Source organism: Lepidochelys olivacea, assembly GCF_965140295.1.
Source record: "Lepidochelys olivacea isolate rLepOli2 genome assembly, chromosome: 8".
Lineage (NCBI taxonomy): Eukaryota > Metazoa > Chordata > Testudines > Cheloniidae > Lepidochelys > Lepidochelys olivacea.
In genome coordinates, this window is record NC_140418.1 from 89,006,952 (window position 1) to 89,021,055 (window position 14,104).

General features: G+C 43.1%; 1 protein-coding gene across 6 annotated transcripts in view; it reads left to right on the plus strand.

The window, feature by feature from the left end:
• Positions 1–7,175, plus strand: part of DNAI4 (dynein axonemal intermediate chain 4) — a 31,694-nt gene extending 24,519 nt beyond the window's left edge. For 3 of the 6 annotated variants that reach the window (XR_014712747.1, XR_014712749.1, XR_014712750.1), the window contains 3 exons: positions 389–542; positions 1,384–3,216; positions 4,179–4,738. Coding sequence is in view for 1 of the 6 variants with exons in the window: in XM_084637362.1 (XP_084493488.1) it covers positions 389–542; positions 7,013–7,057 (199 nt within the window). In the remaining 5 variants the exon portion in view is untranslated. Of the gene's footprint in view, positions 1–388; positions 543–1,383; positions 3,217–4,178; positions 4,740–7,012 lie in introns of those variants that run through there. The other 3 variants (XR_014712748.1, XR_014712751.1, XM_084637362.1) reach the window with 3 other exon arrangements.
• Positions 7,176–14,104: the final 6,929 nt, after the last annotated feature.

The window sequence follows — 14,104 nt, forward strand, 5'->3', positions numbered from 1 at the left end:
ACACCCACTTTGCCCAGCATAAATGACTGTACCAAGTGCAATGCAGCAGAGAACTAGGTCCAGTGTATCAGTCACTAAAAAGCAAATGGTTTGTATTCTAAAAAATGAAAAATCTCCAGCTATTAGGCAGTAGACCAGATGATTTTCAGATAGCCAGGATACCCTGGTTAGCGAGGGTTGGGATTTGAGTTGTATTTATCAGAGAACTCGCAAAATGCACTTTCACCATTACTTAAGGCTTTAGATTTTAGTTTGCCCAGATAATAAAAGTGAAAAGTAAAGATTCAGCAATACTAGGATTAGCTGATTCCTGTAACAGTCATCTAGACAAATGCCCCATTGGTCTCATTTCTAGTAGATACTAACATCATCTCTTTTTTGGTTTCAGTTTGGACCCCCTGATTGTGACTTTTGCCAACCCGGGAGTGAAATTCACAACTGTGCTTTTTGCTAGAAACACAGACTGCATTCTTATAGGGGACAGTAATGGAATCGTAGGTGTGTATGAGCTGAGGAACATGACTGCTTCAGATAGTAATAAGGTACGACTAACTGGATAAGAGGGTTGATCCTAAGATGCCCATATACTTATCTGGGTTCCTCTTCCTTCATTAAGCATTTATTTTAAAGAACTAGGTTGAAAAAGGTTTAGCTAATAAAGGTTTAGCTAATAATAAATGTGTAACAACCCTTGGAATGCAAGAATGGATTCAAAGCACAGCTGGCTCCTGCTCTTATACGTGCATAAAAATAGGATTTCTGAACTAGAGGGATACATGAGGTCCAATTCAGGACTTAGACTCCACTTGATTGAAAAGCTGCAGCCAGGAGGGGAACCACTGGGTACAGTTTTTGGATTTTCTCCCAAAAGCTGCAGAGTTCACACATATTCCACTAATTCTCTAAGGCCAGTCAAAGGAGTCTGTTGTTTTTTTTCAGGGTAGAGGAAGGAGTCAGCGGTGTGGTCTGCACGTTTTATCACATACCCTCTTATAACATACCCTCTTGATCATCTACACACACACACACACACACACACACACACACACACAAATTTTATCCCTAGCCTGAGTAATCTCCATGTCCAGCTGATTCTGCATGCACATTCCCAGCCATCCAGAATAGAGGGTCACATTAATGCTGTCCTCTCCTTGGCAAACTCACTAGCCTCTTTTCTCCACCTTATCTTTACTCTGGCAGAAAAATAATTGCCTTGCTCCTGCAAGGACTTTCCTGTCCCAAAATCCAGGTCTCTCCAGTTTCCTTGGACTAGTACTGAGTGAATCTCCCTAGAGTACAGCTGTTGTGGACTTCATGCTAACACAGGCAGCAATGTTAAAGCGGTGAATCCCTGCTGCTCACCTCGCCCCTTTCTTTTAACAGCCATATCTGTGCCAATTTATCCTGAAGCTCTCCTGTGGGCAGAGAATGTGCTGATTAAATCAAACAACCCTGGCTCCGTCGTCCTTCCTAGAGCAGTCTGCAAAGGTCTTGGGCATTCTAATAACTGGTGCGTCCATGTTACAGTGGGGTCTGGCAGACTCATTATCTGGATCCCTGAACTATACTGCTTAAATCCATTCATGGCTCTACCACTGTCTGTGCACCACTGGGCAAGTAACTTAATTGCTCTGTGCTTCAGTTTCCCAATTAGTAAAATGGGGTTATTACCCACCTTTGTAAAGCACACTGATTTCAGTGTAAAACAGTATGTAAAAGTAATATTCATAGAATATCAGGGACCTCTGGAGGTCATCTAGTCTAACCCCCTGCTCAAAGCTGGACCAACCCCCAATTTTTGCCCCAGATCCCTAAATGGCCTCCTCAAGTTTTGAACTCACAACCCTGGGTTTAGCAGACCAATGCTCAAACCACTGAGCTGTCCATCCCCTCCATCTATTTGGGAAGAGAAAATGCTAACCTTAATGAGAGCCGCACTTGGTGAATTAAACAATAGCTATTATTATCTGTGTTACCATAGTGCCTAGGAGCCCTAGTCATGGACCCGGACCTTCTTGTACTAGGCACTGTGCAAACAAAACAAAAAGATGTTCCTGCCCCAAAGAGCTTAGAATTTAAGTAATAACTGTGACACTTACAAAAAAAATTATTGCACAATTACCACTGTAAGTTACAAAACTTCTCTAAATTTTTTAAGCACAGAAAATTCTGCAGTAAATTCAGGTGAAAAGATAGTCTTGTGGTTAAGGCATTGGACTGGGACACGCGATCTGTGTTAAGTTACCATCTCTGACACAGATGTCCTGTGTGACCTTGGATGCGTCACTTATTTAGGCTGTGTGCTTCAGATCCCTGTTTGTAAAATGTGGATACTATTTCTCTTTGGCCTGGTCTACACTACGAATTTATGTTGGATTTAGCAGCGTTAAATCGAATTAACCCTGCACCCGTCCAATAACAAAGCCATTTTTTTCGACATAAAGGGCTCTTAAAACTGATTTCTGTACTCCTCCCCAGTGAGGGGATTAGCACTGAAATCGACATCGACATTTCGAATTAGGGTTAGTGTGGACGCAATTCAAAGGTATTGGCCTTCGGGAGCTATCCCACAGTGCACCATTATGACTGCTCTGGACAGCACTCTGAACGCGGATGCACTGGCCAGGTGTACAAGAAAAGCCCTGGGAACTTTTGAATCTCATTTCCTGTTTGGCCAGACGAGCTCATCAGCACAGGTGACCATGCAGTCCCAGAATCGAAAAAGAGCTCCAGCATGGACCGAACGGGAGGTACTGGATCTGATCGCTGTATGGGGAGAGGAATCCGTGCTATCGGAACTATGTTCCAAAAGACAAAATGCCAAAACATTTCAAAAAAATCTCCGAGGCCATGAGGGACAGAGGCTACAGCAGGGACGCAACACAGTGCCGCGTGAAACTTAAGGAGCTCAGACAAGTGTACCAGAAAACCAAAGAATCAAACGGACGCTCCGGGACAGAGCCCCAGACATGCCACTTCTATGCTGAGCTGCATGCAATTCTAGGGGGAGCCACCACCACTACCCCACCTCTGTCCGTGGACTCCAATGATGGGGTACTCTCCCCCATGCCTGAGGATTTTGCGGACGGGGAAGATGAGGAGAAGGAGGACGAGCTTGAGGAGAGCACACAGCACACCATTCTCCCTGACAGCCAGGATCTTTTTATCACCCTGACTGAAATTCCCAATCCAACGCAGCCGGAGAAGGGACCTCTGGTGAGTGTATCTTTTTAAATATAATACATGTTATAAAAGCAAGTGTTTTTTAATGATTAAGTAGCCCTGAGGACTTGGGATGTATTCGTGGCCAGTACAGCTGCTGGTAAAGTCTGTTAATGTGTCTGGGGATGGAGCAGAAATCCTCCAGGGACATCTCCATGAAGCTCTCCTGGAGGTACTCTAAAAGCCTTTCCAGAAGGTTTCTGGAGAGAGCAGCCTTATTCTGTCATCCATTTACCACGCCATGCTAGTAGCAAGTAATCTGGTATCATTGCATGACAAAGCCTGGCAGTGTATGGTCCCGGTGTTTGCTGGCATTCAAGCAACATCCGTTCTTTATCTCTCTGTGTTATCCTCAGGAGAGTGATATCATTCATGGTAACCTGGTTGAAATAGGGGAATTTAATTAAGGGGACATACAGAGGTGGCCGTTCCTACTGGGCTGTTTTCCTGTGGCTGAAAAGAAATCCTCCCTGCAGTTAGCCACGCGGTGGGAGTGGGGGCCATTGGCACTGAGCTGTTCGCGTTTGGCTAGCAGGGATCTTCCCTGATACCAGCCACATGGTGGGGTGAGGGGTAAAGCAATCATCCCAGAGAATTGGATGGGCGAGGGAGTTAGTTTGGTTTCTGCTACTGCATGTTAACAGGAAAACCGCAGCACTAAATGGCCAACTCAACTTGCTTTGCTTGGTATGGGAGAGGAGGGCGCTGAAGTTTGCAGAAGCCAAAAGACTATGGCTTACCATGGCTGCCTGCAAGCTGAATTCTGCTGCCCGGCACTGCATGTGTGATCTCTAACACCAAAGCCGCAGGCACTCAATATAAGATGTAAAATGCAACCTTGTACCAAAATCACATGTGCTATGTAATGTGAATAGTGTTGTTCACCGTGAAAGAGTATAGCCATTGTTCTGTAAAGTGTATCTTTTTAAATACTTCACTTCCTTTTTTTCCTCCAGCAGCTGCAAATGTTTCAAGCCTCCCTCCTCCGTCCCAAAGGCTATCTCAGATAAGGTGGTGAAAAAAAATGCACGCGCGATGAAATGTTCTCTGAGCTCATGCAGTCGTCCGGCACTGCAGAGCCCAGCAGAATGTGTGGAGGGACAAAATAGCAGAGTACAGGAAAGTGGCCGATGAACGTGAGGAGAGGTGGCAGCAGGAAGATCAGAGGAGGCATGAGGCAACGCTGGGGGCTACTGCGGGATCAAACGGACATGCTCCGCCATCTGGTGGAGGTTCAGAATGGCAGCAGGATCACAGACTGCCGCTGCAGCCCCTGTTTAACTGCCTTCCCTCCTCGCCAAGTTCCATAGCCTCCTCACCCAGATGCCCAAGAACGCGTGGGGGAGGCTCTGGGCACCCAACCACTCCACCCCAGTGGACAGCCCAAGCAACAGAAGGCTGTCATTCAAGAAGTTTTAAAGTGGCCTTTTCCTTCCCTCCTCCCACACCCCACCCGGGCTACCTTTTGAGTTATCTCCCTATTTTTATAATCAATTAATAAAGAATACATGTTTTTTTAAATGATAGTGACTTTATTTCCTTTGCAAGCAAGCTGTGATCGAAGGGGGGGAGGGCGGGTGGCTTACAGGGATTTTAGAGGCAACCAAGGGGGCGGGTTTCCATCAAGGAGAAACAGAAGCATCGCACAGTACCCTGGCCAGTCATGAAACTGGTTTTCAAAGCTTTCCTGATGCGCACCGCGCCCTCCTGTGCTCTTCTAACCGCCCTGGTGTCTGGCTGCGCATATTCAGTGGCCAGGCGATTTGCCTCAACCTCCCACCCCACCATAAACATTTCCCTTTTACTCTCACAGAGATTGTGGAGCAAACAGCAAGCAGCAATAACAATGGGAATATTGGTTTCGCTGAGGTCTGAGCGAGCCGGTAAACTGCGCCAGCAACCCTTTAAACATCCAAATGCACACTCTACCACCATTCTGCACTTGCTCAGCCTATAGTTGAACAGCTCCTTACTACTGTCCAGGATATCTGTGTACAGCTTCATGAGCCAGGGCATTAAGGGGTAGGCTGGGTCCCCAAGGATAACTATAGACATTTTAACATCCCCAAAAGTTATTTTCTGGTCTGGGAAGTAAATCCCTTCCTGCAGCCATTTAAACAGACCAGAGTTCCTGAAGATGCGAGCATCACGAACCTTTCCCGGCCATCCCACGTTGATGTTGGTGAAACGTCCCTTGTGATCCACCAGTGCTTGCAGCACCGTTGAAAAGTACCCCTTGTGGTTTATGTACTGGCTGCCCTGGTAGTTCGGTCCCAAGATAGGGATATGGGTTCCGTCTATAGCCCCACCACAGTTAGGGAATCCCATTGCAGCAAAGCCATCCACTGTGACCTGCACATTTCCCAGAGTCACTACCTTTGATAGCAGCAGCTCAATGATTGCGTTGGCTACTTGCATCACAGCAACCCCCACAGTAGATTTGCCTACTCCAAATTGATTACCGACTGACCGGTAGCTGTCTGGCATTGCAAGCTTCCACAGGGCTATTGCCATTCGCTTGTGAACTGTGAGGGCTGCTCTCCTCTTGGTATTCATGCGCTTCAGGGCAGGGGAAAGCAAGTCACAAAGTTCCATGAAAGTGCCCTTACACATGCGAAAGTTTTGGAGACATTGAGAATCATCCCAAACCTGCAACACTATGCGGTCCCACCACTCTGTGCTTGTTTCCCGTGCCCAGAATCGGCGTACCATGGCATGAGCCTGCCCCAGTAACACCATGATCTCCAAATTGCTGGGACCACGGTTTTAGAGAAATCTGTGTTCATGTCCTCATCACTGCGCTGCCGTCGCCTCCTTGCCTGGTTTTCAGGTGCTGGTTCTGCATAAACTGCATGATAATGCGCGAGGTGTTTACAATGGTCATAACTGCTGCGGTGAGCTGAACGGGCTCCATGCTTCCTGTGCTGTGGCGTCTGCTTGGGCAATCCAGGGAAAAGAGCGTGAAATGATTGTCTGCTGTTGCTTTCACGGAGGGATGGAGGGAGGGTTGACTGACGGCATTTACCCATAACCACCCGTGACAAATTTTTGGCCCCATCAGGCATTGGGAGCTCAACCCAGAATTCCAATGGGCAGCGGGGACTGCGGGAACTGTGGGATAGCTACCCACAGTGCACCGCTCGGAATGTCGAGGCTTGCCACAGAACTGTAGTCACACACTGCCGAATTAATGTGCTTAGTGTGGACACATGCACTCGATTTTATACAAGCTGTTCCCAAAAATAGACTTCTGTAAAATCGGAGTACTTTTGTAGTGTAGACATGGCCTTTGTCTGTTTTGCCTATTTCTTGTGTTAGCTCTTTGGACAAGAGTGTCTTTCTAGGGTTATATACAGTGCCTAGCACAGTGGACTCAGATCACTCTAATACTCCCACTAATAAAGTGAATGGACTACAGCATGGTGTACGTTGCCCTACTGAACAGGTACCGCCTTGCAGGCCAGCATTTTTTTAGAAAGAAGGTTCTATGGTTGAATAAGTTTATGCCGTCAAGTATGATGCTGAAAATCCATGCTTCACAGTCCCACCTGCCATGAAATCTCTTTAAACTACCACACCAGTTATTTCTAAAGGTGCTATTTAGGAAACAGTAAGCCTGTAAAAGGAAGCAACTAGCATCATGCAATTAACTTTGCCATTTACTTCTCCCTTCTTCTTGATACCCGTTATGTGGATATCATTAATCTAGGACTAAGTGGGGCTTTTTAGATCACTTCTTTTCTTAAGCACAATTACAATGCAATACAGTATCTTTTTTCTTCTTTTCCAGGTGGATGCTTTACATGACATAATTGGCTCTGCTCTAGCCAGTTAACACTAGTTTACTGATAATACTTCTCAGTCAGTAAACAAAGGAAAAGACAACAAATAATTATGTCCTATGTGTCTGTATATCCTGAAGCCTGTCATTTAATTATGCAGAAAAAAAATCCATCACCATAAAATGCAATATTGTATTAAATAAAGGGTAACAATTTTTCCATCATCAAATGTATTTGTGGAATCAAACCGAATGCCCTGAATTTTCCGCTGGAAATGCCCATCATTGCACACAAATTAAGTATAAATTAAGCTTCCAGTATATTATCCTGTATCAATGCCCAAGTCAATTGCATCAATCAAACAGAACATCCTGTCCTTCCTTATTACGCATATGGATCAGTAAAGTTCCAAGTAAAGAGAGGGCTGGAAACTTGAGTCACAATGGCAGAAAACTAAGTTCATAACAGACAATTTGAAACACTAAGAATTTCTCCAAGCATATGTAGAGGTGCTATTGCAGTCCAAGAGATCATTCCTGTACATTAGCCATTGCATTATACTTGTGGTTGTGGGGTGAAATCTTGGCCCCACTGAAGTCATTGGCAAAAAGCCCATAGACTTCACCAGTGCCAAGATTTCACCCTCAGTCTAGGATTTCATCCCAGTCTTTATTTTCAAAGCACTAAACAGCCTATGTCCAGGACACCTAGTGTAGTGCTTCATCCTTCAGTACCTCAACAGCTCTGCTCAGAGACAACAGACCTGAAAGACAAAGTTTATTTATCCAAGAGACAGGGCTTTCTTTGGGACTGACCTGAGACTGTGAAACTGTCCCCCTGAAGGAACCACAATGAACCTCACAGGGTTCAGGTCCAAACATCACACATACTCCCTCAGCCTTGCCTTCCTGACAACATCACATGGCACATCAAGGGCCTGAGCCAAAACCTAGTGAAGGCAAGAGAAAGATACCCACTAGAGTCACTGGCCTCTTGGTCAGGCCCTAACTTATTAGAGGAAGAAGAAGAAAAAATCTGGAAGAGAACTCCTATTTAGGCCACCACAGTGGGAATCAAGACATTGCCTCAAATCTGCATTAGAAGCAGTCAATTTACCGTCTCTTGCTCTCAACCTGGCATTCTCTTGCCTGGGAATACATCATATAGTGACAGGTTTCAGAGTAGCAACCGTGTTAGTCTGTATCCGCAAAAAGAAAAGGAGGACTCGTTAGTCTCTAAGGTGCCACAAGTCCTCCTTTTCTTTTTATCATATAGTGAGTGAGCAAGATATTTTTCAGATCCCATGCGATCTGCATTCAAACCACAGCTAACGATAAAGGCAGAGCTCCTCAAGCAGGTACAACTAAACTTCAGCAAGTAGCCAGTAAAAGCTACTAAGGCAGATAACACAGTACCCCCACAAATCATTCCACAGTGATGAATGACTGGCCAGATTTGAACATGGATTCCTTGCACAGAGGCACTTTACACTCTCTGTGGACCACACTGCTAGTTCTATTGAATAATGATACTGGACCTGGGCATCCTTACATGAGGACAACTATATTATCCTAGAGGATTTGGGGTATTGGTTGTCCATAAAAATGGGTCATCTTCCCATGTGACCAATTAACAATATTATTCCAAGTTCTAGCCCGTTATCTGCAGTTAGGGAGAGATTCATCTCTAAACACAGGAAAAATAAAATCAATGCTTTGAAGTGAAATGCTTGCCCGTCAATTGATGAATGCAATATCTGTTCTGTCCTTGAGTGTTGTTATGCAAAGGGCCTTATTTTTGAAATGTACAGAACATTTAGTCTGTCTCATTTGTTTTACAGTGAATGCTCAATGTTTAAAGACAACCTCAAAATTGTACATCGTTTAGAGACCCATTACCATTCATTTCCTTTGACATTACACACTTTATGACAAAACTGCAAGCTTGACCCTTGACAGAGAACAAATTCACATATGTTTCTGAGACAAGAACCATTGAGGTGAATCATGTGTTAATCATTATTAAAAATCTGACAAAAAATACACCATTTCTTTTCATCAGTGAAGATAGTTGTTTACTTACCGTGAATTACTGCGTGTTATGGGTGTGATGGAAAGGGCATTTTCACTACCTTTGTGAAATGCCCTTTCCATCACACCCATAACACACAGTAATTCGCCCTACGCAAAACAATTAAAGTTTAATACCATGGTGCTGGGAAACACTTTTGATGCTAGGAAGTGATAAAGATCATCGAGGTTGCTCATGTAGTTTGTTTCTAAATAGTGAATTTCTGACCTCAATTGTCCAAACCATAGCAATTTTCTTAAGCATGTGTTATTGCAAAATAATGCTTTAGGGACCTACAGACATGACAGGCATAGCAATACCATACCAACAAAATAATACAGATAGATCACAGAGCAGTGTCACAGATTTCAAAATCTCTCTTTACAGGGCCTATGCAGCATAGTCATAAAGCTTCTCAACCATGCTCTTTCAGATGTTACCAAAATAAAATACAGGCAGTGTCTGATCAAAAACAGTCAAATAAAAAAAGAGTCCCATTCAATTATACTGTGTAATGGCAGACAGCTAAAAGGAGACAAGTTTTTAACGTGCTTATATACCAATGCTAGAAGTCTAAATAAGACAATGGGTGAACTAGAGTGCCTCATATTAAATGAGGATATTGATATAATAGGCATCACAGAAACTTGGTGGAATGAGGATAAACAATGGGATACAGTAATACCGGGGTACAAAATATACCGGAACAACAGAACAGGTCGTGCTGGTGGGGGAATGGTATTATATGTGAAAGAAAGCGTAGAATCAAATGAAGTAAAAATCATAAATGAATCAAACTGTACCATAGAATGTCTATGGATAGAAATTCCATGCTCTAGTAATAAGAATATAGGGTTACTATTATATATATATATATATTACTGACCACCTGACCAGGATGGTGATAGTGACTGTGAAATGCTCAGGGAGACTGTGAAATGCTCAATAATAATAATGGGGGATTTCAGTTATCCCCATATTGACTGGGTACATGTCACCTCAGAACGGGATGCAGAGATAAAGTTTCTTGACACCTTAAATGACTGCTGCTTGGAGCAGCTGGTCCTGGAACCCACCAGAGGAGAGACAATTCTTGATTTAGCCCCAAGTGGAGCACAGGATCTGGTCCAAGAGGTAACTACAACAGGACCGCTTGGAAATGGTGACCATAATATAATTAAATTTAATATCCCTGTGACAGGAAAAACACCACAGTGGCCCAACGCTGTAGCATTTAATTTCAGAAAAGGGACCTACACAAAAATGAGTTTCGTTAAACAGAAATTAAAGGGTACAGTGCCAAAAGTGAAATCTCTGAAAAGTTTCCACGCAGCTTGCAAAGACACCATAATAGAGGCTCAACTTAAATGTATACCCCAAATTAAAAAACATGGTAAGAGAACCAAAAAAGAGCCAAAGTAAAAGAAGCAGTGAGAGGCAAAAAGGCATCCTTTAAAAAGTGGAAGTTAAATCCTAGAGAGGAAAATAGAAAGGAGAATAAACACTGGCAAATGAAATGTAAAAATACAATGAGGAAGGCCAAAAAAGAATTTGAGGAACAGTTAGCCAAAGACTCAAAAAGTAATAGCAATTTTTTTTTAAGTACATCAGAAGCAGGAAGCCTGCTAAACAACCAGTGGGGCCGCTGGACGATCGAAGTGCTAAAGGAGCACTCAAGGACGATAAGGCCATTGCGGAGAAACTAAATGAATTCTTTGCATCGGTCTTCATGGCTGTGGATGTGAGGGAGATTCCCAATCCTGAGCCATTCTTTTTAGGTGACAGATCTGAGGAACTGTCCCAGATTGAGGTGTCATTAGAGGAGGTTTTGGAAAAAATTGATAAATTAAACAGCAATAAGTCACCAGGACCAGATGGGTTTCAGAGTAACAGCCGTGTTAGTCTGTATTCGCAGATGTATTCACCCAAGAGTTCTGAAGGAACTCAAATGTGAAATTGCAGAACTACTAACTGTAGTCTGTAACCTATCATTTAAATCATCTTCTGTACCAGATGACTGGAGGATAGCTAATATGACGGCAATTTTTAAAAAGGGCTCCAGAGGTGATCCCGGCAATTACAGGTCTGTAAGCCTGACTTCAGTACCAGGCAAATTGGTTGAAACTGTAATAGAGAACAATATTGTTAGACATATAGATGATCATAATTCATCGGAATGCACCCGATGAAGTGAGCTGTAGCTCACAAAAGCTTATGCTCAAATAAATTTGTTAGTCTCTATGGTGCCACAAGTACTTCTTTTCTTTTTTTATAATTTCTTGAGGAAGAGTCAACATGGTTTTTGTAAAGAGAAATCATGCCTCACCAATCTACTAAAATTCTTTGAGGGGGTCAACAAGCAAGTGGACCAAGGGGATCCAGTGGATATAGTGTACTTAGATTTTTCAGAAAGCCTTTGACAAGGTCCCTCACCAAAGGCTCTTACACAAAGTAAGCTGCCACGGGATAAGAGGGATGGTGCTCTCATGGACTGGTAACTGGTTAAAAGATAGGAAACAAAGAGTAGGTATGAATGGTCAGTTTTCAGAATGGAGCAAGGTAAATAGTGGTGTCCCCCAGGGATCTGTTCTGGGACCAGTCTTATTCAACATATTCATAAATGATCTGGAAAAAGGGGTAAATAGTGAGGTAGCAAAATTTGCAGATGATACAAAATTACTAAAGATAGTTAAGACCCAGGCAAACTGGTTGACTGGGCAATGAAATGGCAGAAGAAATTTAATGTTGATAAATGCAAAGTAATGCGACATTGCAAAGCATAATCCCAACTATACATATAAACTGATGGGGTCTAAATTAGCTGTTACCACTCAAGAAAGATCTTGGAGTCATTGTGGATAGTTCTCTGAAAACATCCACTCAATGTGCAGCAGCAGTCAAAAAAGCAAACAGAATGCTGGGAATAATTAAGAAAGGGATAGATAATAGGACAGAAAATATCATGTTGTCTCTATATAAATCCATGATACCCTCACATCTTAATACTGTGTGCAGATGTGGTCACCCCATCTCAAAAAAGATATATTTGGAATTGGAAAAGGTTCAGAAAAGGGCAAGAAAAATTATTAGGGGTATGGGATGGCTTCTATATGAGGAGAGATTAATAAGACTGGGACTTTTCAGCTTGAAAAAGAGACGGCTAAGAAGAGATATGATTGAGGTCTATAAAATCATGACTGGTGTAAAGAAAGTAGATAAGAAAGTGTTATTTACTACTTCTTATAACACAAGAACTTGGGGTCACCAAATGAAATTAATAGGCAGCCGGTTTAAAACAAATAAAAGGAAGTATTTCTTCACACAGCGCATAGTCAACCTGTGGAACTCCTTGCCAGAGGATGTTGTGAAGGCCAAGACCATAACAGGGTTCAAAAAAGAACTAGATAAATTCATGGAGGGATAGGTCCATCAATAGCTATTAGCCAGGATGGGCAGGAATGGTGTCCCTAGCCCAGTGGTTCTCAAACTAGGGCTGCCGCTTGTTCAGAGAAAGCCCCTGGTGGGCCGGAACGGTTTGTTTACCTGCTGTGTCTGCAAGTTCGACCAATCGCGGTTCCCACTGGCCATGATTCGCTGCTCCAGGCCAATGGGGCTGCAGGAAACAGTGTGGGCCAAGGGATGTGCTGGCTGCCCTTCCTGCAGCCCCCATTGGCCTGAAGCAGCGAACCGCGGCCTGTGGGAGCCGCGATTGGCCGAACCTGCGGACACGGCAGGTAAACAAATCAGTCCGGCCCGCCGGGGCTTTCCATGAACAAGCGGCAGCCCTAGTCTGAGAACCACTACCCTAGCCTCTGTTTGCCAGAAGCTGGGAATGAGCGACAGGGGATGGATCACTTGATTACCTGCTCTGTTCATTCCCTCTGGGGAACCTGGCACTGGCCACTGTCGGAAGACAGGATACTGGTCTAGATGGACCTTTGGTCTGACCCAATAAGGCCATTCTTACATTATGTTCGAAAAAAATTGATAGAATAATTATAGCTATTTTGCAGTTTGTTTTGAGCATGTGGAAATAATTCATTTTCTACCATATTCCCTGTTGTTTTAAATTTAAATTGCCTTTTAACACCATACATCTACAGGGTCAGATTTTCAAAACTAGCCACATACAACTGCACATATACACATGTGCACCATCTAGTTGATTGCATAAAGATATCTTGTGTGCAGAAGCAAATTTGGTGCCTATTTTGCCATGTGCATGTGCAAATACCTGATTTACTGGTGCACAAAAAGTATCCACATGAATAAATTCAGTATGTGAAATGGATCAGTGTGCCTAACTTTGAAAATCTGGCCCATATTTTTAAACACAATTGCCAAATTACATGAAGGAACACTTAGCAAGAGCAAAAATGATGAATAGGCATATGATTAAATAAATGAGAACTAAATAACTGAAAAAAGTTAAATCGCTCTGTAGCTTGAGATTTTCAGTAACAGAAATGACCAGATCTCTATTTAAATGGTCATAATTAGCACAGTTGTGAAATTGGCTGCTGTAGACTGAGCTTTTCTACAATCAAAAACAACATACACAGTTAAATGTGTGAAACATGCAATAAAACTTCCATTCATTTTTGCAGAAAATACTCATTAGTAGTGTTGATCTAAGCTAGTGCTCTATAAATATGCCGCACTACTGGATATGCTTCCATTGTTAAGCAATAGTGCTACCTAAATATACCCTTTAATAATTGTTTGCTCAGAATCCAAGTGGAAATCCTAAAGCACTTAAAATGTTACCAGAAACAGCTGATTAACTCACATGCTTGACAAACATTAAAGCCTCATGAAAATTGCCCTTGCCCTATAGAGTCAATGGATATTGTATATAAATAGGCTGGATTCAGCAGAATCCTCAGATTTGGCTTTGCTGGCCCTCTTTCTTCTCCACTGAATTCTGATCCAACAGGTGTTAGTTCTGCAAAATGAAGGGTGCAATCCTGGGTTTGGTTTTAATCTCTCTCCTGATAGCAGTCTCTGACGTAAAAGGTGAAGGGAATTAT